Raw genomic sequence first — 24,776 nt, 5'->3', positions numbered from 1 at the left:
AACCTGGGTTAAAGTCTAGAAGGGGCGAATTCCCACTGGCGATTAATCCTGGGACAGTCACCCGAAATGCCCAGGTTTCCTCGAGATCTCCTCGCAGCCTCCCCCCACCCACCCACCCCCCATCATGGGATTTTCCTGGATCTGCTTGTATATGCACCTTTTTGAAAAAAACACTCCAATGGGAGCTAATAGGAGATGGGGCAACACATTTGAGGGTCCATAACTTTGGCCCCCGTGAACCAAACTTCACCAAACCTGGGAGGCATCATCAGGAGGGTCTCCAAAATGTACTCTGAAATTATGGGGCAGCTAGCTTAACAATTGCACCCCTGACAGCAGGCACCACCCCCCTCAAGGGGCAGGCCTAGAAATCTTCACTAGAAACATGCTGCAGTGAGGATGTTGGAACCTGGATGAAAAGGTGCCGATTCTTTTGAAACTTGGTTGTATCGAGATTAAATTTTCAGTGGGAATTTTGCACCCCACTTTTTCTCTACACTGAAGGAATCTCAAAGTGACTTTACAAGCTCCTTTTCCCTTCTTCCTTATGAGGTAGGTGGGGCTGAGAGAGTTCTGAGAGCAAGAATGTAGGAGTGGAGAAGCAAATCGAGTTCACTGGAAAAGAGTCTGCCACTCATGTGTGGTTCTCCAGATTAGAGTCCACTTGCTTTGTAGATAGCTTAATTGATGAGAAAGCAGAATCCTTTTGGAACAAAGCCCGGGAAACTGGGGAGGGGGGTGGTTTAGAAAAAGAGCAACTTGTGCAGAGGCATGTGGTAGGGTTGCCAGCCTCCAGGGGTGGCCTGGAGATCTCCCAGAATTACAACTGACCTTCAGACTACAGAGATCATCAGTTCCCCCGGAGAAAATAGCCGTGTTGAAGAGTGGACTCTATGACATTTTATATGATATACCCGGCTGAGGTCCCTTCCTTCCCCAAACTCAGTCCTTCCCAGACACCACCTAGAAATCTCTAAGAATTCTCCAGCCCAGCGGTAGTAGCCATGCACATGTGTCACGTGTGGTCAAGTCTCACAGTGACCCTATGAATCCATCTCTCCAAAATGTCCTGTCTATTAACTGCAGTGGCATACTGGGGCATGACTACCTCCCTGCCCAGCCCTTCTGGCCTGCAGAAAGCCAGGAGGGGGTGGGGCTCGGCAGCATGCGCCCAGGGACAAGGGATACCCCGTGTCCCCACTACCAATACGCCACTGATTCACAGCCTCGCACAGGTCTTGCGAACTGAAGTCTGGCTTCCTTCCTAGACTCAATTCATCTCACGTTGGGTCTTCTGATTCTGCTGCCTGCAACCGTTCCTAGCATTATGGTCTTTTCTAGTGACTCTTGTCTCCTTATGATGTGACCAAAGTCTGACAACCTCAGTTTAGTCATTTTAGCTTCCGGGAACGTTGCAGGCTTGACTGGATTTTGATGGCAACTCTAGTGCGAGGATAAGAAGGTCAGATTGCAAAATTAGGAACATTATATCTCAGCAGTGGGAAACAAGGTCAGCCAATAACACCGACAGGCGTTAGGTGTGGACAATACAGTTGCTGACCTCCAGTTCCAGGTAGCATCTGGAAAGCTCTTGGATTTTCAACTGATCTCCAGACTGTACAGAAGAAGAGTTTGGAATTATACTCTGCCTTTCCCTCCTATAAAGAGGCTTAAGGTGTCTTTAAAAGTCCTTTTCCCTTCCTGCCCCCACAACGGACGTCTTGTGAGGTAGGTGGGGGCTGAGAGCGTGCTGAGAGAACTGTGACTACCCCAAGGTCGCCCAGCAGGCTTCATGTGCAGGAGCAGGGAAGCCAATCTGGCTCACCACATAAGAGTCTGCTGCTCATGTGGAGGAGTGGGGATTCGAACCTGGTTCTCCAGATTAAGAGTCCACCTGCTCTTAACCACTATACCATGGTGGCTCTCCCCTGCTTTGGAGGGTGGACTCTATATGGCGTCACATTCCTGCTGAGCTCCCCCTCCCACCACAAACTCTTCCTTCCTGCAAAGATTGTCATGCCCTTATATAAAGCAGTGGTGCGACCGCACTTGGAGTACTGTGTCCAGTTCTGGTCGCCACATCTCAAAAAGGATATCGAAGAGATAGAAAAAGTGCAGAGAAGGGCAACAAGGATGATTGAGGGACTAGAGCACCTTCCTTATAAGGAGAGGCTGCAGCGCTTGGGACTCTTTAGTTTGGAGAGGAGACCTCTGAGGGGGGATATGATTGAATATAAAATTATGCAGGGGGTAGAAAATGTTGACAGGGAGAATTTTTTCTCTCTCACAATACTAGAACCAGGGGGCATGCATTGAAAATGCTGGGGGGGGGGGGGAGAATTAGGACTAATAAAAGGAAACACTTCTTCACGCAACGTGTGATTGGTGTTTGGAATATGCTGCCCCAGGATGTGGTGATGGCCACTAACCTGGATAACTTTAAAAGGGGCTTGGACAGATTTATGGAGAAGTCGATTTATGGCTACCAATCTTGATCCTCTTTGATCTGAGATTGCAAATGCCTTAACAGTCCAGGTGCTCGGGAGCAACAGCCGTAGAAGGCCATTGCTTTCACCTCCTGCATGTGAGCTCCCAAAGGCACCTGGTGAGCCACTGCGAGTAACAGAGAGCTGGACTAGATGGACTCTGGTCTGATCCAGCTGGCTTGTTCTTATGTTCTTATGTTCCTGGGTTCCACCCCCAAATCTCCCGGAATTGCATAACTCGGTCGGCTTCCCTTTTCAGATCGGAAAAGGACATTCGCCTTGCAAAACAAAATAGTCTCACAGAATTCATTGTCCAAGGATGTTGCGATGGCTGTTCATAAAAGGGGGTGGGGGGGCTGAAGGCAGGGCTCAATAGGGCAAAACTGAGCCTCCTCCTTCAGCAGCACTCTATCTCTCGTTACCACACCTGAAAGCGTCTAGAGGAATCCACCTGGCTGCTCCGAGAAACAGAAAGCTGGGCTCGGTGGCTCTCGGTCGGATTCAGCCAAACAGTTCTCACATTCTTCATATCCGTGGGCTGTATTATTTGCCAGTCATGGCCTCCCCCCCCCCTCCCCCCCACCCCAATCTCATTTGCTGTGATGGGTTCGTGCCAAGCTGGGGAATGTGGCAGGGCTGGAAACAGGCGGCTCCATCAACCATTGCTTGGCAACGGGCGGTAAAAATAGCTCTGACTTTGGAGGATTCTGGCTCCGCTGACACTTCAGGCTCAGAGAGACCGGGGGGGGGGGGGCAAAAGCAGGGCTCCCCAGAACAGGCGCCGCTGGAGGCACCGTGCTGTGGCGCAACCTGTTCCCAACTTTGCGAGCTTGTCCTCCTCCACCCCGTTTTCTAGACTTCTTCCACCTTTGGGTTCCCTCACCTCCAGCCGGGTGTTCGCCATCCAGGGCAGAGCAAAACATCTCTGCATGAGAGAACACGCAGACCGGCGGTGCTTGCAGCAAAGAATCCGGGGCCTTGGACTCCAAGTCCAGCCTTCAGAATGGGGAACAGAGGAAGATCTCTCGCTCCCTCTCCTTATATCACACGCAAGGAAAATACTCGTCAGGAGAAAGCAAGTGGGACAGCCGCCATGGTCTAGTGGACAGAGTGACGGACTTGAACCCTGACCAACTTGGGTTTGAATCCCAGCTTCCGCCCTAGAAGTTGGCTGGGTGACCTTGGGCCTTTCCCAAGCTTTCAGCTTGGCCTCCCTTGCAGGGTTGTGAAGTATGAGCGAATGGAGCAATGTGAGAAAACGAAGGAGGGGGAACAAAGTTCGAAAGTCTAGCTGGGGAGAACAGCCGGGTATAAATAGATAAATGCACACGAAACACAAAGGGAAGGCAGCAATCCTTTCCGGTCTATCTGGGGCGAGGAAGCAAGCGGGGCGGGGAGGGGACATGAATCAGCAAGCTGGATCCGGAAGGAATGTTACATCGGCAGAAAGAAGAGGTCCCACCACACTGCAGTGTAATGGTCTCCAAGAAAAGCCCTGGGGCGTTAGCAATTCTCAGGAGTGCGCATGAGCACACAGACTCTGCCTTAGCATGAATCAGACCCTCCGTCTCTCAAGGGCAGCGCTGGCAGCGGATTCTCCAATGTTCTTCACATCTCCTCCCGCCTAGTCCTTTTTTAATTGGCACTGCTGGAGGCCAAATCCGGGGCTGCCTGAGTGCCAGACAGAGGCTCTCTCCTCCCGAGATGCAGCCTTCCCCCCAAAGCAACGCTTCGTCCGTAAACACACACAAAGTCATGTTGTGCTGAATACTTGGTCTGTCAAAGTCAGCGTTGCCTGCTCGGATGGGCAGCTGCTCTCTGGGGTCTCAGATGAAGGTCGTTCGCGTCACCTGCAGCCCAGACCTTTTAGGTGGGGGGGCCGGGGATTGAACCCGGGGCCTTTGGCATGCCAAGCACGTGCTCTACCACTGAGCCGCGGTCCCTTCCCTAAAGCACTGCTTCCCATGTGAACGTAAACATACATGAAACTGCCTTCTACTGAGTCAGACCCTTGGCCCATCAAGGTCAGCGTTGCCTGCTCAGACGGGCAGCCGCTCTACAGAGCAGAGTTCTTTCACATGACTTGCCATTCTCTGTCCCACGGAAAGATGATAGCAGGGTTGTATATTTCTCCACCCCAGAACAAAGCATGTCTTTGCTGTAGAATGCTCCACCTGGGTCTTAGTGCCTACCTAGCCCTGCTTCCCCCAACCAGTGGTGGGATTCAGCCAATTCGCACCACTTCGGCAGAACCAGTTGTTAAAAGGGTGCTTGTAAACAACCAGTTGTTAAATTATTTGAATCTCACCACTGCCCCCACCCCAATCTGTTTGAAAGTGAAACATAAATTTTACCATAAATACTCTTATATCAAAGTACCATGTTCAATAATGCGCAAAATGATGGTTTGGACAAAGGCAGTGTGTAAAAATGAATGATAATTCTCATATTTGTTCAGGACTATACTCTAATGTGGAAGCATAAAATTTTCTCAACCGCTGTGACAAAACTATCATCTTTCTGTGGAACAGAGCGTACCTGTTCCTCCACCCATCCATCCATCCACCCATCCATCACCCACCCATCCACCCACCCACCCACCCACCCACCCATCCATCCATCCATCACCCACCCATCCACCCACCCATCCATCACCCACCCACCCATCCATCCATCCATCCATCCATCCATCCCTCCCTCCCTCCCTACAGGAGATGCCGGGGATTGAACCTGGGGCCTTCGGCATGCCAAGCAGAAGTTCTTCCATTGAGCCACAGCTCCTCCCTTGAAAGGCTGGGTGGGGTCACTGCAGTGGGAAGGGGAAATTAGTGGCAATTGCCAGTGGACAGCATAAAACTCATAAAACTCATAAAATCCAACACAATGCGAAAACAACTAAATCCTGTCACAATAAAACCTATTAAAAATCATAAAACCTCTTTAAAAGTTCATACAATCTGTTTTAAAAGTCATCAAATGATCAAAGAGGAGGCCATCTCTCCAGCAAAAGGCCAGGGGAAATAGGTGCGACGTGCAATTCTTCTAAGACCAGCAGCATGACTGGTGAATCCACCCCCATGTTCTGTCTTTCTACACCTACTGACATCTGGAGTGGCTACAGCTCAGCGGGAGGGCATCTGCTTGGCATGCAGAAGTCCCCAGGTTCGATCCCCGGGGTCTCCATCTTTGCATGCCAGGCAGATGCTTCCCCACTGATTCAATCCTGAAAGCAGGCAGGCAGGCAGGCAATCTTTTTCTCAGCATCACGACTGCAAAACTGTAGCCTGTTCCCCTCAACACAAATACTCCAGATTCAGGAACGGGGGAGCACAGTCCACCACCACCCCTTTTAGCCTCAAGAAAACAGGTTTGCAAGCCTCTAGGGGACCCCTGGAAATCTCCGGCTATTACAATCTTGTAATAGATTACAAGATTAGTTTCCCTGGAGAAAAGGATGCCTTGTAAGGTGGATCTCTGCTGCTGAGATCTCTCTCCTCCCCTCCCCTCCCCTCCCTCCCCCCCCAAATCCACAACAATTTCCCAACCCAGAGCTAGCAACCCTATAAGAAAGCCAACATGGCGCAGTGGCAAAGAGCGGGTGCACTCTAATATGGAGAACCGGATTTGATTCCCCGCTCTGTCGCTTGAGCTGTGGAGGCATATCTGGGGAACCAGATTAGCTGGTGTACTCCAACGTCTTGGGGTAAGAGACCGTGGGAAGTGACAGCTCTGTAAAGGAGAGTATAATACCCATGGGGTATCTTTTTTGTTAAACGGATGCATGAGGTTGAGGCACTGAGGAAGATAACGAAATACGCAGTAGATCAGGGGTCTTCAAACTATGGCCCTCCAGATATCCATGGACTACAATTCCCATCAACCCCTGCCAGCATGGCCAAGTGATAGGGCTCATGGGAATTGTAGTCTATGAACATCTGGAGGGCCATAGTTTGAAGACCCCTGCAGTAGATGTATGCAGAGGTCTGCCACTATCACCCCATGGTTTTTTGAATGGATTACAAATTTATACCATCGCTCAAATGGCTGTGGTATGAGCTAATGGACAATCAAAATGGTATTACTCACGAGAAGAATTGGATTATGAGGAGAAGACTTTGTATTATATAGGATAAGATTTAATATAAGTATTAGAACTAGTGTTCGGGATATAAGTTTTGAGTTCTGTTTGGGAAACAAAATGGAATGTATGTTGTTGTTTAATAAGGTTGTAATGAAATAACCTGAATAAGTAATAGAGCCTAATTTGCGATGGAGTTTATTGATATTTGATTGTGGACGTCGCATAATTTATGTTTACTTGTTGTACTCCAACGCATACCGGCTGGGTGACCTTGGGCTAGGCCCAGTTCTTTGGAGCTCTTTCAGCCCCACCCACCTCATAGGGGGTTTGTTGTGGGGGGCAGGGGAGAAAAAGGAGATTGTAAGCCCTTACAGGAGAGAAAAGGGGGGGGATATAAATCCAAAGTCTTCTTCTTCTGCAAGAAACCCTGTGAGGCAGGGTAGATGGTTAGTGGCCCAAAGCCCACTGGGATCATAGCAGAATGAGCAGATCCTAGCCCGGCACCTTTTACAAATTCAGACTCAAAAGCAATTGAAAACAAAACTTTTCTGACCGAAATTATGCAAAAGTGGTCAAATGTGACAGGCCCCGGGAGCTGGCTTTTCGAGGCACACGTTCCAGATGGCTTGAAGGGAGACTTTACTTTTATTTTCTTTCGAAGTGTGCCGCAGCCCCGCCCAGCCGCCAAAACCCTTTTGACCTGGGGAGGGATTCCTTCCTGACTCCACATGTTTATACGCTTCAGTGATGCCCGACCTTTCTCCCCCAGTGGGGATCCAAAGGGGCAGCAGTGATTCATTCCTTCATTTCATCCTCTGAACCACCCTGCAGGGTTAGGCTGAGGCAAGCCCAAGCTCCTAACGTCTGAGTGGGGATTCGAACCTGTCACTTTCAGATTCTAGTCTGACTTTCTCACAGCTGCATCACAGGTCAAGAACTCCCTGGGGGAGGGAGGGAGAGAGAGAGAGAGAGAGAGTGAGTGAGTATGAGTGAGTATGAGTGTGTGTGTGTGTGTATAGCCTGGGTTTGGGGAAGGGAGGTACCTCAGAATACAATACGCTAGAGTAAACCCTCCAAAGCAGCCACTTTCTCCAAGGGAAGTGTTCTCCCTTGGGAGCAGCAGTGGCGTAGGAGGTTAAGAGCTTGTGTATCTAATCTGGAGGAACCGGGTTTGATTCCCAGCTCTGCCGCCTGAGCTGTGGAGGCTTCTCTGGGGAATTCAGATTAGCCTGGGCACTCCCACACACGCCAGCTGGGTGACCTTGGGCTAGTCACAGCTTCTCGGAGCTCTCTCAGCCCCACCCACCTCACAGGGTGTTTGTTGTGAGGGGGGAAGGGCAAGGAGATTGTCAGCCCCTTTGAGTTCCTGCAGGAGCAGCAGCATGAGGGAGGTTAAGAGCTTGTGTATCTAATCTGGAGGAACTGGGTTTGATTCCCCGCTCTGCCGCCTGAGCTGTGGAGGCTTCTCTGGGGAATTCAGATTAGCCTGGGCACTCCCACACATGCCAGCTGGGTGACCTTGGGCTTAATACAGCTCGAGTTTTCTTCAGCCCCACCCACTTACAGGTGTTTGTTGTGAGGGGGGAAGGGCAAGGAGATTGTCAGCCCCTTTGAGTCTCCTGCAGGAGCAGCAGTGGCGTAGGAGGTTAAGAGCTTGTGTATCTAATCTGGAGGAACTGGGTTTGATTCCCTCACATGTCACTTCTGAGCTGTGGAGGCTTCTCTGGGGAATTCAGATTAGCCTGGGCACTCCCACACATGCCAGCTGGGTGACCTTGGGCTAGTCACAGCTTCTCGGAGCTCTCTCAGCCCCACCCACCTCACAGGGTGTTTGTTGTGAGGGGGGAAGGGCAGCCCCTTTGAGTCTCCTGCAGGAGAGAAAGGGGGGATATAAATCCAAACTCTTCTTCTTCTTCTCTGTATTCTGGAGTTGGGTTGTTAATTGCAGGAGATCTCCAGCGCCCACCTGGAAGTTGGCAACGGTAGGGAGAGGGGACTGGGGAGTGGTGCAAGCGGTGCCCCCACTCATGCAGACACCTGCTTTGGAGTGCCGCAGTGGTTTGGGGAAAAGACGGTTAACCAGTTGGCCACTTCTGAGTTGTGAAGTACCTGGAGATTTGGGAGCACGGTTTGTACAACATCCCTGGTAGGTGGGGCCTGGGGAGGGCGGGGTTTGGGGAAAGGAGGGGGCGGACCTCACCAGGGCACAATGCTATAGAGCAGACCTGGGCATTATCCGGCCCGCCGGATGACCCTGATCATTCCCCTGCTCTGTTGGGGAGCGAGGTTTCTGAAAGCCCCTGCTAAGAGAAGCCATTGCCTTGGCTGCCGGCTTCATGTGGGCTTCTCAAAAGCTGGCTCACCCCAGCCTGAGCGAGGCGGAGTCTCCGCAGAAGCCGCATTGCCTTGGCTGCCGGCTTGGGAAGCTGCCGCCGCCTCTTGCCTTTTGGCCCGGCCCTCCACAATATTTTCTGTTTCTTATGCAGCCCCATGGAAAAAATAATTGCCCACCCTTGCTATAGAGGGCACTCTCCAAAGCAGCCATTTTCTCCCAGCAAACTAATCCCTGTCACCTGCCATTGGGTGGTCATTGCAGATCTCCAGCCCGCCCGCCCGCCCTGAAGTTGGCAACCTTCGTGAGCCTCGCCCAGTTTGGAATGCCTAAGTCATCTCCCGCCCTCCTGATGCCACCCATCGGTTAGCCTTCCCCTCAGGAGTCCTCTCCCAGGCACCAGAGGCAATGCATTAAGATTCTCTGGCCCTCCGTCAAAGATTTGCAGCCGGGCTAACAAGCAGCTAATGGGTCCATTAAGGTGGGGGGGGGGGGGCTGGCATCTGTGTTGCCCTTCCCAGCACCCGCTGGAACCACTCAAGGCCTAAGGATGACCTCAGTGTGGAAGAAGAGCATCTGTTGCCCGCCCAGCTACCCTGCCGTTGCCCCTGCCTTTGCCTCTTGGCCAGACACACTGACGGCGGCAATGGCAGTCAGTAGACGAAGTGTGGGATGTGGGTTGCCCAGGAAGGAGTTCAAGAGAAGCGTGGCTCTGAGGGGTCTGGGGGGCGGGCAGAAGAGATTGCAGGAGAAGGCAGGGTCGCCAACTCCCCAGGAGAGCAGCGTCCTTGGCGAAAATGTGCAGAAGCAGCAAGCAGGTCAATAACGAATGGCCTTCCCCTGATAATAATTGCATGCCAAACTCACGGCAACCATAGAGTGTTCAAGGCCAGAGAGGAACATTTAACCCAGCAACCAGGGGAACCAGCCACCAAATCTTGCTTCTCCCTCCACACTCATCCCTTTATGCCATTAACCCCTTGACTGCCAGTCACATCCCTATCCTGATAATAATAAGTCTCCGCTAACTCATGATGACCCCAGAACCATGTGGTTTTCAAGGCTGGTCTTGAGTATGTTTTTTTCAAGGCAAGAGATGAGCAGAGGTGGTTTGCCACTGCCTTCCTCTATGTGGCAACCGCGGTCTTCCTTGGCAGTCTTCTGTCTGCATACTAACTGCAACTGAACCTGACGAGATTGGGCTATCCAATCCAATCCAATCCAAAAACCTTTATTAGGCATCAACCAGAAGGACCATACATTCCAAATACAAAAACAGGATCATTGTTATATATCATGTAGAACATGGATTCAAAATGTAGCAACTGCTTCAGAAATTTCTACATGAGGGCTGTTCAATAGCTGAGACATTTTTTGTTTGTCTGAGAGAAACATAAATTCTAGAGGTAGTAAAGCTCCCAGATCGGTTCTAATATCATTATACCTCGAACAGTAAGGCAGGATATGAGGGATGGAGTCCATAGCGTTGGGACAGTACCGACAGCAACGCTCACTTTGTGGGATGTTAAGGAAACAACCTTGAAGATAGACAGAGGGGAGTGAGTTGCACCTTGCTCTTGTCCTGACCCATCTGCACTTATAATTAACAAGCTGTTCTAAGTATACAGCAGGGCTAGATTTCGGGGGTGTGATCCCAAAGTATAAAGGGGAACAGGAGCTTTGTGCAGCACTCAGGAGAGATTGGTATTCCTGGTCGTACAGTCTGATCTTTAGATGATGGTAAATTTCCGTGGCGGTGAGCATATGAAGAGACTCCCATGAGAAACCCAAGGAGATTGGGCTAGCCAGGGCTGTTCAGGCCGCTGACATTCCGTGAACAGATTGACCAGCTCTAGTTTGAGAAATGCCTGGAAATATTTGGCGTGGAGCCCGAGGATTGCAGGATTTGGGGGAGGGGAGGGATTGCAATAGGGTCGAATGCCACGGAATCCACTCTCCAACGTAACCAGAGGACCTGATCTCTCCAAAGGACCTGATCCCTTTTGGCTGGAGAGATCAGTCATAATCCCAGGAGACCTCCAACCACCCCCTGGAGGTTAGGAAAACAACCATGTGTCTTATAAACACAATTGAATCAATACTATAGCCCAGTGATGGCGAACCTTTTCGAGACCGAGTGCCCGAACTGCAACCCAAAACCCACTTATTTATCGCAAAGTGCCAACATGGCAATTTAACCAGAATACTGAGGTTTTTGTTTAGAAAAAACGGTTGGCTCCGAGGCATGCGTTACTCGGGAGTAAGCTTGGTGGTAGTCGGTGACTTTGCTTTGAAACAACTGTGCAACTCTTCCAACCTAGGAGGGTTTACTCAGAAGCAAACCCCATTGCCAGCAACTGAGCTTACCCCCAGGTAAAGGATCGCGCTTTAGTTCTTCACATGAAAATCAATGGGGTTTAACAGTGCTTAACAGGGTTACCCACACTGCTTCCCCAAGACTAGGTCTTAGGTTTAATGCTAATAATCGAGCACAGCGGTCCAGGCCAGCCTAGATGTGTGTGCGGGGACTGTTTGTGCGTGCCCACAGAGAGGGCTCTGAGTGCCACCTCTGGCACCAGTGCCATAGGTTCGCCACCACTGCTATAGCCATTTCAGTGTCCTAGTGTAGCATCGCTGTCCGAATTGTTGTCCTGAATGCATTCTTCGGGGCTGAGAAAATGGTGAGATCTAAGGTGTAAAATCCAGAGGCCAGTTAGCCTGGAGGATTATTGGTCTAATACAGGGGTAGGGAACCTGCGGCTCGAGAGCCGCATGCGGCTCTTCTGCCCTTGCACTGCGGCTCCACAAGCCAAGCCGCCAGCCCCATCCTTGCCCGCCCTGCAGGCAGCAGGGCAAGCGCACCAATTGCCCGCGGCCGGCTGGGCCGCGCCGCGGGCTTCCCCTCTCGCCCGCCCTGTTCGAGCGGGGCGGGTGCTTTCCCAGTGGCCGGTGAGGCCGAGCCACCGGCTACATCCTTGCCCGCCCTGCAGGCAGCAGGGCGAGCGCACCAATTGCCCGCAGCCGGCTGGGCCGTGCCGCAGGCTTCCCCTCTCGCCCGCCCCATTCCCCTCTCGCCCGCCCCGAGGCAGGCGCTTTCCCGGCGGTTGGCGAGGCTGCGGCGCGTGCTTCCCTTCTTGCCCGCCCCGTTTGAGTGGGGCGGGTGCTTTCCCGGCGGCCGGCAAGGCCGAGCCGCTGGCTTTATCCTTGTCTACCCTGCAGGCAGCAGGGCGGGCGCACCAATTGCCCGGCTTCCCCTCTCGCCCGCACCGTTGGAGCGGGGCAGGCGCTTTCCCGGCGGCTGGCAAGGCCAAGCCACTGGCTTCATCCTTGCCTGCCCTGCAGGCAGCAGGGTGGGCGCACCAATTGCCCGGCTTCCCCTCTCACCCGCCCTGTTGGAGCGGCGAGGCCGAGCCGCTGGCCCCATTCTTGCCCGCCCTGCAGGCAGCAGGGCGGACGCATCCATGCGCTTCTCAGAATGAGCGGAGTAAAAGGTAAAAAAAAAACCCTATATATATAGTGTTATCTTTATTTTAAATGTCAAAAATTATTTGCGGCTCCAAGTGTTTTCTTTTCCCATGGAAAACGGGTCCAAATGGCTCTTTGAGTGTTAAAGGTTCCCTACCCCTGGTCTAATATTACTTTGTGTTTGAGATTGCATAATAGCCTGTGAAGATGCATATAAGCGTCTCAGAAAAACTATTAGACACAGGGAGTGTCTGAAATACTAGGATATTAAGTGTGATAGAGTATTGATTCAACTGGGCTTGGCATACCCGTATAGTGTTGAGGATCAATCGGTTACATGTTATTCAGTGCTAGAGTACTGCCGGCCGATAGGAGCAAAGTGGTTGTTTTTCTGTTTTCTTGTTGCACTGTCCCTATTTAAGTCCCACTATGCACGGAATGTTTACCTTGGGACTCTCCTCTGTGCAGTGGGCTTGCAGTGGGCTCATATTTCGCTGTTCAAATGCAAGGAGGCACTCCCTCCTGCATGCACAGTTTTTCTGCAGAGAACTCTCCCAACCTGGTTCTCTTAACTCTGCCTATCAACTTATTTTTAAAGGCACAGATCTTAAAAGCTTGTTCTTATTCTTAAAGGCACAGATCTCATTACATTCTCTAATCAAGACGGTGGGCTTAGCCTTTAACCTCCACTTTTATTGAAATTATCATTCCAAAAATTATTCCCCCAAAATTATTCCAAAAATGAAACAGCAAAATTCTCTGTTCCACCTGCTGCTAAAGAAGGGGACCATGACTTACAGCTGATATTCTCTCCCCTGTATACACTCAGTCCCTGCTGCTGCTGCTGCTGCTGCCACCAGAGGACAGAGAGGCTTGTTTATTGTGTCAATATCCCAACATATCAATAGAATGCAGAGGTCGGTGTGTTTTGGCTAAGCCTGTGTGAGTGAACTTCTTTTTTGTAACCTGAAGGAGCTGGCAACATGGAACGGGGGTGAAGAGAAAGGTGTGGGTGGCAGCGGGAGTGAGTGAGAAGGCTGGTGGTGGGCAGAGGGAAGATGTCTGAGGCAAAGCTGCGCTCACTGGCAAATCTGCCTGCTCAGGCAGCAAAGTGAAATTAAAATTGTAGTCTTGCTTGCCATGAAAAGAATGGAAAGTGAACGCAGGGCTTGAGGAAATACATCCACACAAGAAATCTCGCTGCTATGGGCATTCACCCCCCTCACGTTGCAAACATGTTGTGCCTAATTGGCCTGTATTATGGTGGACCACCTGGAGGTTGGGAGCTCCACCCACTAAACCTCTTTTAAAGGGCTACTCACAGAGGACCTGGACGTCAGCACTGAGAAGTTGTCTCGCATGGCTTACTCAAGGGGGCAGCATTTCTGCTGCTAGCAGGGGAAGAAATATCCCCAGCCTGATTATCTGGGACAAAACAAAGAAATCACAAGCAAAGCATCAGTCGCTAGCATCAGTGCCCTAAACACATTTTCCACATGCCCCACGACTCAGAACTGGCCCCTTCGACTTGCCAATTCAAGCTTGGGAAATTCCTGGAGGTTTGAGGGCAGCGTCAGTGAAGTGTGGGGCCTTGGGAGGTTGGGGATCTTCGCAGAGACATGATGCCACAGTGCGCTCTCAGAAGGGGAATTCATCTCTGCAGACCAGAGATCTCTTGGGACACCAAAAGAACTCCAGGCCCTACCAGGAAGTTGGCAACACCGCCCACTTCTATTTTGCCAAACAGAAAGAGCAAAGGGAGACCGATAGGTCTGCCCAATCAGACTTCAATCCGAAGGGCATGTGCTACTCTCTTGTATTTCTTGCCCTAAAGCTCAACGTTGTTTCTCATTGGTGTTTACGGGAGCATAGCCAGCATTTTCTCTGATAGAGAGAGAGAGAGAGCTTCATCCTGTGGGCTGATTAATTTAAGGACCCAAACCAAGACTCCTTGGCCCCTTGGCTTCCAACTCTTGCTTCTGATCCAGTTGCCAAGTTTCGGGAAATTTCAGATTTTGGGTCAGAACCTGGGAAGGGAGGGGTTTCGGGAGGGACATCTGCAAGTTATCATGCCATAGATTCTGCCCTCCAAATTAACCATTTTCTCCAGGGGAGCCAGTCTCTGATATCTGGAGACCACGTGAACTTCTGGGAGATCTCCAGTCCCCACCTGGAGGTTGGCTCCTCAGCTGGCCACACCCAAGCTTCAGTACCTGCAACAAACAGATACTCAGTCCACCTGCTGCTGAGTCATTGACAGGTTCCCGGGATCCCTCTGTTGGTTTAGTTGAGGGAAGAATCCGGTCCCACACGCGCAGAGCTGCTTTTAAGGGCGCCGATTGCGAGAAGAGGATTTTTCTCACTCTGTTGGCCTTTCAACGGCAGAGAGACCTTCAAGGTGGAACTTACAGAAACAGCAAGAAGCAGTGGGGAGACGAGAGACGGACTCAACAGGCCTGGAAGAGGGGAGAGAAATATACAAGAGCTCACCAGAGAATTCAAATGGAATTGCCGGGCCTGGCAAATTTGCATCAAGAAAAGCTGCATGCATACGATTGCTTCTGCTGTGCATTTTGGTTTTGATTCTGAGCCACAGTGCGGAGGATCGTCTGGGGCTCCATCAACTTAAATAGTCACTCTAAACCAGGGGTAGGGAACCTGCGGCTCGAGAGCCGCATGCGGCTCTTCTGCCCTTGCACTGCGGCTCCACGAGCCGAGCCGCTGGCCCCATCCTTGCCCGCCCTGCAGGCAGCAGGGCGGGCGCACCAACTGCCCGCGGCCGGCTGGGCCGTGCCGCGGGCTTCCCCTCTCGCCTGCCCCGTTGGAGCGGGGTGGGTGTTTTCCCGGCGGCCGGCGAGGCCGAGCCACTGGCCCCATCCTTGCCCGCCCTGCAGGCAGCAGGGCGGACGCATCCATGCGCTTCTCAGAATGAGCAGAGTAAAAGGTAAAAACCCCCAATATATACAGTGTTATCTTTATTTTAAATGTCAAAAATTATTTGCGGCTCCAAGTGTTTTCTTTTCCCATGGAAAACGGGTCCAAATGGCTCTTTGAGTGTAAAAGGTTCCCTACCCCTGCTCTAAACCATAGGTGTCAAACTCATGGCCCTCCAGATGTTATGGACTACCTGCTGCATTCGCTTTCCACCCAAGGACTACGAGCGCTGCATCCCCACAGTCCCACCCAGGAATGCCTCCTGCCCCAGGAATGCCCTGCCATGTCTCCGGCTGCAGGCTCCCGGCCCATCCCCATTGGCTTATGCCACAGTTTGATCCCACCAATGGGGAACTCCATTAAAATTTTGATCCCACCACTGCTCATCTTGAGGAATTAGATTCGCCTCTGTGCACTCCCACACACGCCAGCTGGGTGACCTTGGGCTGTCACAGCTCGAGCCTCTCAGTCCCCACCTACCTCACAAGGTGCTTCACAGAGGGGAAGGGCAAGGAGATTGTGGGCCCCTTTGAGTCTTCCCACAGGAGAGAAATGGGGGGGGGATATAAATCCAAACTCTTCTTCTTCTTCTTCCTCTCTGGCCCTGGTATATACCTGTAAGTTACATGAAGGTTCAACCCATAATCCCCCCACTCTCGCATTCCCATAATATCAGCATGAGAAAGGACGGTGGGAATAGAGGCATTGTTCAGGACGGACAGTTCACACCTCGGTGAGAAAGGCAGGAGTTAAGAATGAATGTTCAGCTCTTGACTAGTCATACGTTGCGGGAGGTCTCCCAGTTCAGGCGGCGATAATGGTCGTTTATCTGCGACCTTGGTGGGTTGTATGACAGGCCACCGAACGCACAGGCCTGACAACCACCACAGTCACTCCACATCCGTGCCATGGACAGAAACATATTCACCATGACATGCCCTCTTGAAGATGCCGTGAGATGCGCCAGTAGATGCGGAAATGTTGGGAACAAAACTACCAGACCACGCCACAGCATTCCAGAAAACCTACCGAGTTGAGGAGGGAGATCCGGGTTCGATCTTCACGCTTTTGTGGTTATCCTGCAGCCCATTATTCCTGTAGAGCTTGACATACCTTACAGGCACTGGCGTAATGCCCATTAAGGCAGGCAGCTGCTCCGTGGGTATCACCTTTGTAGCAATTTCAAAATGCTGGGTCTGTTTTTGGGTATTTTAGGTTTTCCATTTTGGCCTGTGCAGGGCGCAGTTTAGCTATGGCACTATACTTTAGCAGACATCAGAAGACTGTCCTATGCTACCCCCAAGTTTGGTGAGGTTTGGTTCAGGGAGTCCAAAGTTCAGGACTCATCCCCCCATTGTTTCCAATGGGAGCCATAGGAGATGGGAGCTACAGTTTTGAGGGTCCATAACTTTGGCCCCTGAACCAAACTTCGTACCAAACTGGGGTATCATTATAGCCCTCTGATGAGACTCCCTGAAAGTTGAGATCGTGTTTCATAAATGTGCCCTCCCCACACAGCCTTCCGTAACTCTTACGATAGCAATGCAGATAACCTCAATGCAGAACAAAGATTCTTGGGCAATTGATAGCTCTCAGGTGTATTTTGACGACCGCACCAAAATTTCAGGGTATCATCTGGAGATGATGGAAGATTGTTGTTTATAGTTAATTGTCCAAAGTTATGGACCAAAGGGTAGCCCCTATCCTTAGCAAAGAATGGGGGGATGGCACTCTCGAGGTCCATAACTTTGGACCCTCGAACCAAGCTGCACCAAACTTTGGGGGTCCCATAAGGACAGTTTCCAGATGATAATTCCTAAAATTTTGGTGCCGATACATCCAAAAATGCCCCTCCTGCAGGCACCAATGTCCGGTGCAAAAAAATTTGTCGGTGGAGTGCTGCTCATGGGGTATCCAATCAGGTTTTGCCCAGGGCTACAGCTCGCTCCAGGGCTGCCTCGTTACGCCCTGCTTACAGGGCTATTGTGAAGATAAAATTGAGGCAGGCAGCATTGTGTACATCGGGGTGGCCAGCCATATGGTGCTCCAGCTGTTCATTGGGCATGCTGCCATGGGCTGATGGGAATTGTAGTCCATGAACATATGGTGCTCCAGCTGTTCATTGGCCATGCTGCCATGGGCTGATGGGAATTGTAGTCCATGAACATACGGTGTCTAGCTAACAGCTGGCCATGCTGCCATGGGCTGATGGGAATTGTAGTCCATGAACATATGGTGCTCCAGCTGTTCATTGGCCATGCTGCCATGGGCTGATGGGAATTGTAGTCCATGAACATATGGTGCTCCAGCTGTTCATTGGCCATGCTGCCATGGGCTGATGGGAATTGTAGTCCATGAACATATGGTGCTCCAGCTGTTCATTGGCCATGCTGCCATGAGCTGATGGGAATTGTAGTCCATGAACATATGGTGCTCCAGCTCTTCATTGTCTATGCTGCCAGGGGCTGATGGGAATTGTAGTCCATGAACATATGGTGCTCCAGCTCTTCATTGTCCATGCTGCCATGGGCTGATGGGAATTGTCAGAACGTGAACATATGGTGCTCCAGCTGTTCATTGTCCATGCTGCCATGGGCTGATGGGAATTGTAGTCCATGAACATATGGTGCTCCAGCTCTTCATTGTCCATGCTGCCAGGGGCTGATGGGAATTGTAGTCCATGAACATATGGTGCTTCAGCTGTTCATGGGCCATGCTGCAATGGGCTGATGGGAATTGTAGTCCATGGAGCACCTAGGCTGGCCACCCCTAGTGTACATCATCATGAGTTCCTTCATCATGAGGAATATAGTTGCCAGTTTTGGGTTGGGAAATTTCTCAGGATTTGGAGGAGTGGAGAATGGGAAAGTGGAGGTTTAGGAAGAAGAGGAATCGCAATGGATTTCAGCTATAGATCTCCATTCACCAAAGCAGCCATTTCTCCAGGTGATCTGATCTCTGTAGTCTGGGGATCGGTTGCCATTCCAGGGGATCTCCAAACCCCCACTCATAGGTAACACCACGGCCCTCCAGGATTACAGTTCTCTATCACCCCCCTGCCAGCAGTGTGCCAGCAATGTGCTGGCAATGGGCTGCCAGCAATGTGCCAGCAATGTGCTGGCAGGGGATGATGGGAACTGTAGTCCGTAACATCTGGAGGGCCGCGAGTTTGACACCTATGCCCTACCCGAATGTTGCCAACTTTAGTTTTAGAGGACTCAACGCATGTAGGATCTGCTGTCTTTTTTTCCTTCCCCGTTCTTGGCAAGAAGAAGAAGAAGAAGAAGAAGAAGAAGAAGAAGAAGAAGAAGAAGAAGAAGAAGAAGAAGAAGAAGAAGAAGAAGAAGAAGAAGAAGAAGAAGAAGAAGAAGAAGTAGAAGAAGGAGAAGGAGAAGGAGAAGGAGAAGGAGAAGGAGGAGAAGGAGAAGAAGAAGAAGAAGAAGAAGAGGAGGAGGAGGAGGAGGAGGAGGAGGAGTTTGGATTTATATCCCTCCTGCAGGAGATCTAAAGGAGCTGACAATCTCCTGTCTCCCCTCACAACAAGCACCCTGTGAGGTAGGTGGGGCTGAGAGAGCTCCAAGAAGCTGTGACTAGCCCAAGGTCACGCAGCTGGTGTGTGTGAGAGTGTACAGGCTAATCTGAATTCCCCAGATAAGCCTCCACAGCTCAGGCCACAGAGCTGGGAATCAAACCCGGTCCCTCCAGATTAGATACACAATCTCTTAACCTCCTACGCCACTGCTGCTCCTTTTGCATTGTCCCATTTTGGTTCTTCAGCCTGAAAAAACAGTTGCAAAAACAACCGAAATTCCACAGGTGAAACCTTGCACATTGCAGGTTCCTCAAACAGGGCGCAGTCACACCTGTTGAATTTCCTGTCCTGTTTAGAAAAACATCCCCCCCCCCCACCTTGGCCGGCCATCTCTCCGCTTCCCCATCTTTCAGGGTTTCCTAACTTTGTGGGTTTGATGGATTTCCCCCGTTTCTTTCATCACTGCAGATACGTCTTCGTTCCCTCTTGGGGTGGGGAAGAGGAGAATGGGGGAAGAACGGCTTCTTGGTCCATCGTGCGGGGCAGAGAAGTTTACCTCGGTTAAGGCAAGGAAACATGTTCAATGATTCCTGGGATGGCTCCTTCTTTGAGGTAGGTCATTCTGGCTTTTATGCACCCACCAGGATCTCGCGCCCGGCTAGACTATGGGGTGATCACTCCCCTCTCCCCCACCCCACTCCTCAGCCCAGTGATGGCGAACCTATGGCACGGGTGCCAGAGGTGGCACTCAGAGCACTTTCTGTGGGCACACGTGGCAGAAAATCACCCTCCCAACACACACACACACACACACATCTAGGGGCTAGCCTGGTCACGCATCCTACCTGGGGAGTGTTCCGCTATTGGCAATGGGGCTTGCTTCTGAGTAAGCCCTCCTAGGAGGAGCAGCAGTGGCTAAGAGCTCATGTATCTAATCTGTAGGAACCGGGTTTGATTCCCAGCTCCACACTTCTGATTTCGTGAGGTCCTCTGTGGAATTCAGATTAGCTCCAGGCCCCACACACGCCCAGCCGGGTGACCTCGGCTAGTCACAGCCCTTCTGAGCCCTCTCAGTCTCCAACCCACTTCACAGGGTGTTTGTTGTGAGGGGGAAGCAAGTAAGGAGATTGAAAGCCCCTTTTGAGTCCTTTTGCAGGACAGAAAGGGATATAAATCCAAACTCTTCTTCTTCTTCTTCTTCTTCTTCTTCTTCTTCTTCTTCTTCTTCTTCTTCTTCTTCTTCTTTCTTTCTAGGGTCGTGGATTCACCCATTCAAGCGTTGCACGGTTGCTTCACCAAGCTTAATTCCTAGTAACATGCACCCTAGGAGCCAACCATTTTTTTTTCTAAACTAAAACCTCAGTATTCAGGTTAAATTCGTCGCGGTTGGCACTTTGCGATAAATAAGTGGGGTTTAGGGTTGCAATTTGGGCACTCAGTCCTAAAAGGCTCATCACTGCCTCAGCCTTTAAGACCAGAGCTGTGGGGAAAATTAGGGGTCACAGTCTGTATGGACGAGAAATCTCCCAGAATTCCAGCTGATCTCCAGATAGGGTTGGGAAACATCTGGAGATTTGGGGGGGGAGGGTAGAATTTGGGGAGGGGAGGGGCCTCACCAGGGTATAATAGAATCCACTCTCCAAGGTAGCCATCTTTCCTGGAGAAGCTGATCTTGGTCATCGAACGATTCACTGTAATAGCAAGAGATCGCCGTGTTCTACCTGGAGGTTGGCAACCCTATCTCCAGGAGATTAGAATAAGGCTCATGGGGCTCAGATGTTTATGGTTTCATCAGCCCTGCCAATGTGGCTGCTTGGCCATGCTGGCAGAGGCGGATGGGAATTGTAGCCCATGAACATCTGGAGAGCCGCAGGTTGCAGACCCCTGCCTTGGAGGAAATTGGCTGCTGTTCAGGGTGAGTTGGGTTAGCAACCAGCAGGGTCTTTCCAGCTGCAAATCATGGCCTCAACCTAGTCACCCGTTGGTGCTTTGACATCTTTTGCGGATGCGACGTCATCCCGTCGCCGGCAATGCGAGAGACCCTCTGGCATTTGGGCGCAAACTCTGCATAGAAGCTGTTTTAACCATAGAGTTTTGCTCAAATGCCAGATGTTTCCCACAGCATCGGCAATGTGACGACATTCCTTTTGGAGCTGGGGGACAGGAAACAGGGTCCAGAGTGGAGGATCCCCTTCCTGGGCGGGGGTCTGGCAACCCAAGGATGAACTTCAGAGCATTTTACTTCACCGACAGGATCCTCCTGATCTGGAGATTGCAAGGTTCTTTAGCAGACCACAGGTGCTTGGGAGCAGCAGCAGTAGCAGCAGAAGGCCATTGCTTTCACCTCCTGCATGTAAGCTCCCAAAGGCACCTGGTGGGCCACTGTGAGTAGCAGAGTGCTGGACTAGATGGACTCTGGTCTGATCCAGCTGGCTCTTTCTTATGTCCTTCTCCTCCTTCAACCTCAACCCCCCCCCCAAAAGCTCCAAGAATTTCCCAACTTGGAGTTGATATTTACAATCTTTTTTGTTCTACATAGAGACCTAAGTAAAGTTGTAACTCCATCCACCATTTCCTCTTGCTCCCTTTCCACGCCCCCCCCATGTCCCCCACTCATTGCAGCCTGGTCCAGACTAGACGGCGAGCAGGGCGAGTGGGGCACGTCAGGGAAGGCAGGAGGAAATGTGAACGACATTACCAATTTACTTAGATCTGTATGTGGAACAGGGTACAGCAAAATCTAAGCTGGCAGACCTCTGCGCCCCCCCCCCCCACACACACACTTTGTCTTCCATGCCAGGAAAGGCTTCACCTGCTCAATTACTACCTGCCAATTGAAGATTCAAAAACCCTTCCCGGAAACAACAGTCTGCAGTGCCTTTCGTGTTCTTTGACTATTGGCAGACTATTTCAGCCAGAAAAATCAGCAGTAGCAGAACACATAATAAACCAACCTGGACACAGAATATTATTTGAAAACACAGAAATTCTGGACCACTCTGACAACCCCTATGTCATGACTATTGAGAGAAGCCGCTTGAAATCCACAGTTACGGACAATTTCAACAGAAAGGAAGAAACCATGAAAATGAACAAAATTTGGCTGCCAGTTTTGAAAAACACTAGAGTCAAGACAGTGACTTTATTATTATTATTATTATTATTATTATTATTATTATTATTATTATTATTATTATTATTATTATTATTATTATTATTATTATTTATTAATAATAATAATAATAATAATAATAATAATAATAATAATAATAATAATAATAATAATAATAATAATTTAGTATACCGCCCTATCCCCAATGGGGTTCAGCTCCACACAGGCACAGGATGACTACAGATAATCAAAGGGAACAAAGGCCAGACTACTTCTATTCAGATGCGTCACCTATTGACCTTGCTATCTCTTTTGTTACTCTCATGCTACACTTCATTGTTACTCACTTGCCAGGCCACTCCTATTCAGATGCCTTACCTATTGACCTTTACTCACAGGTATACTCCACTTGCTTTCCTTTCCAACTATCAGATCCTCTGAAGATGCCAGCCACAGATGCAGGCGAAACGTCAGGAGAGAATGCTGTTAGAACACGGCCAGGACAGCCCAGAAACCACAGCACCCAAGGGATTCTCCGCCGTGAAAGCCTTCGGATAATACATTCCCTGCTAACGCTTCAAAAAATTAACTTCTTTTCCCAAAAACCTAACTTGTCTTTCTTCCCAGGATTCCAACTTTCCGGGATTTAAATTGACTCCCTAACATCGCTGCCCCGCAGGTTCAAGAGGTGGGAACTTCAGCTTCGCATCTTCGGCCCCATGGTCTTCTCCGTGGTCTTTGTGGTGGGCTTGGTCGGGAATGGGCTGGTGGTGGCCGTCTTGGGCAGGCGCCGGTGCCCCTGGCTCTTGGCAGACTGCTACCTCTTCCAGTTGGCTGTGGCTGATGTCCTCCTGGTGCTGTCTCTCCCCTTCTGGGCTGCCCAGTTCACCAGGGGTTGGATATTCGAAGAGGGCCTCTGCAAGCTCTTAGGAGCCCTGACAGCCATGAACAGCTACAGCACCGTCTTCCTCTTGGCCTGCATCAGCATGGAGCGCTACCTGGTGATCGTCCACGCTGTACAGCTGTACCACCGTCGGAAGCTTCTTCACACTTACCTGGTCCTCGGCCAGCTGCCTCCTGGGGGGCGCCTGCTTGGGTCCCCTCAGCTGCGGGAGTTTCATTTTCGCACCGTGTTCTTCATCCCCAGTTGGGGCCATCCATCTGCCATCTGTTTCGAAACCCAGGAGGCCGTAGTTCGCTTCGGGATTAACGCTTCTCACCTTTTCCTGCTCGCTTCCTGCTGCCGGGTTCTGGTCTGCGTTTTTCTGCCACGGCAGGATCTTCTTTACCAGGCTTTGGCGTGTCTAGCCGTCCGCAGGGTGCCAGCTCATGCTTGCTGGGTCGTGATTTTGGTCCTTTTCGCCTCCTGGCTCCCTACCACGCCTTCGCTCTTTTGTGGATGCCTCCGGCAGCCAGCGACATCTGGAGCGAGACTGTGCCCAGGAAAATGTACTGGATTACGGACTGTTGGTCACGCAGAGCTTGGGGCTGGCCCACTGTTGTCTCAACCCACTGGTGTATGCCTTCGTGGGTGTCAAGTTCCGAAGGGAGCTTTCCGAGTTGTGGCACAGACGGGACGGGAGCGAGGGGCACAGACCAAATGTCTCCAACGGGGAGTACAGCCAACCTACAGAGCACACCGCAGCCCAAGGTATAGACTACTATTATTCCACCATGATGTGAGACTTGCTACGGGGAGCTGGTCTTCGGAAGAACACCCAGCGTCTTTCACAAAGAACCGGAATCCCATGGAGAAACACCCACATCCTCCAGTTTTGATTTGGGTACATTTTTTTAAAAAAAGCAATTTCGGCAGAACAGAGGTTCCAATAACTAACTTGGTTAACCCGCTCAAGCGTTGATCTCTTTCCTGTATCCCTTTTTCTCCCAGCTGTTACCTTCCCTTTCACCTCGGAATGATCACGTGGATGATCCCAGCCAATCAGGGAACACGTAACGAACAGGACAATGACATAATGCTTTGTTGCCCCTCAGATTTGATTATATGAGGACATCACTGGAGGGAAGTGAAGGCAATTGGAAGTGAAGACCGTGTAAATTCATGGATACATGCAGCGGTGGGATCCAAAAATTTTAATAACCGGTTCCAATGGTGGTGGGATTCAAACAGTGGCGCCGCCGAACAACCGCCCCTCCAGTTCCCAGCTGGCAGGAGGTTAGGAATCCCGATAGCCTAGAATTACAATCCCCATCAGCCTCTGTCAGCATGGCCAATTGGCCATGCTGGTAGGGGCCGATGAAATTGTAGTTCCTGAACATCTGGAGAGCCGCAGGTTCCCTACCCCTGCTTTAGTAGAAGAAGAAGAAGAGTTTGGATTTATATCCCCCCTTTCTCTCCTGCAGGAGACTCAAAGGGCTGGATAATCTCTCAGTTCCTTCACAACAAACACCCTGTGAGTGTAGGGTGGGGCTGAGAGAGTCTCGGTAGCTGTGACTAGCCCAAGGTCACCCAGCCATGCAGGGAGTAGAGCAGGCTAATCTGAATTTCAGATGAGCCTCCACAGCCCAGGCGCAGAGCTGGGAATCAAACCCGGTCCCTCCAGATTGATACACGAGCCCTCACCTCCTACTGCCGCGTAACCCCTTCTCGCACCTCCACAGAAAATTAGTAACCACTTTGAGTAGCGGCAGGAGAATCCGGCTCGGATCCCACCTCTGGATACATGTCTTTGCAAAGGGATGCAAGAAAATAGTTGAAAACTGTCGCAGTGAAAAGGGTGTTGTTTCAATTCCGTGCAGCCCCTTATATTTCGACTCCAGTGAATAGCTGCTGTTCGTGGATGCATGAAAATAAGATCTGTGCACTTTATGTT

The 24,776-nt window shown here is 50.9% G+C and overlaps 1 protein-coding gene across 1 annotated transcript; it reads left to right on the top strand.

Annotated features, from left to right (window-relative positions):
* Positions 1-9,449: 9,449 nt before the first annotated feature.
* Positions 9,450-23,625, top strand: LOC125428001 (C-X-C chemokine receptor type 3-like). Its single transcript, XM_048487574.1, has 4 exons — positions 9,450-9,717; positions 21,453-21,558; positions 22,622-23,215; positions 23,355-23,625. The coding sequence occupies exons 1-4, from the start codon at positions 9,450-9,452 to the stop codon at positions 23,623-23,625; spliced, it is 1,239 nt and encodes a 412-aa protein (XP_048343531.1).
* Positions 23,626-24,776: the final 1,151 nt, after the last annotated feature.

Source organism: Sphaerodactylus townsendi, linkage group LG03 (genome assembly GCF_021028975.2).
Source record: "Sphaerodactylus townsendi isolate TG3544 linkage group LG03, MPM_Stown_v2.3, whole genome shotgun sequence".
NCBI lineage: Eukaryota > Metazoa > Chordata > Lepidosauria > Squamata > Sphaerodactylidae > Sphaerodactylus > Sphaerodactylus townsendi.
This window is presented reverse-complemented; position numbering and strand designations above follow the sequence as displayed.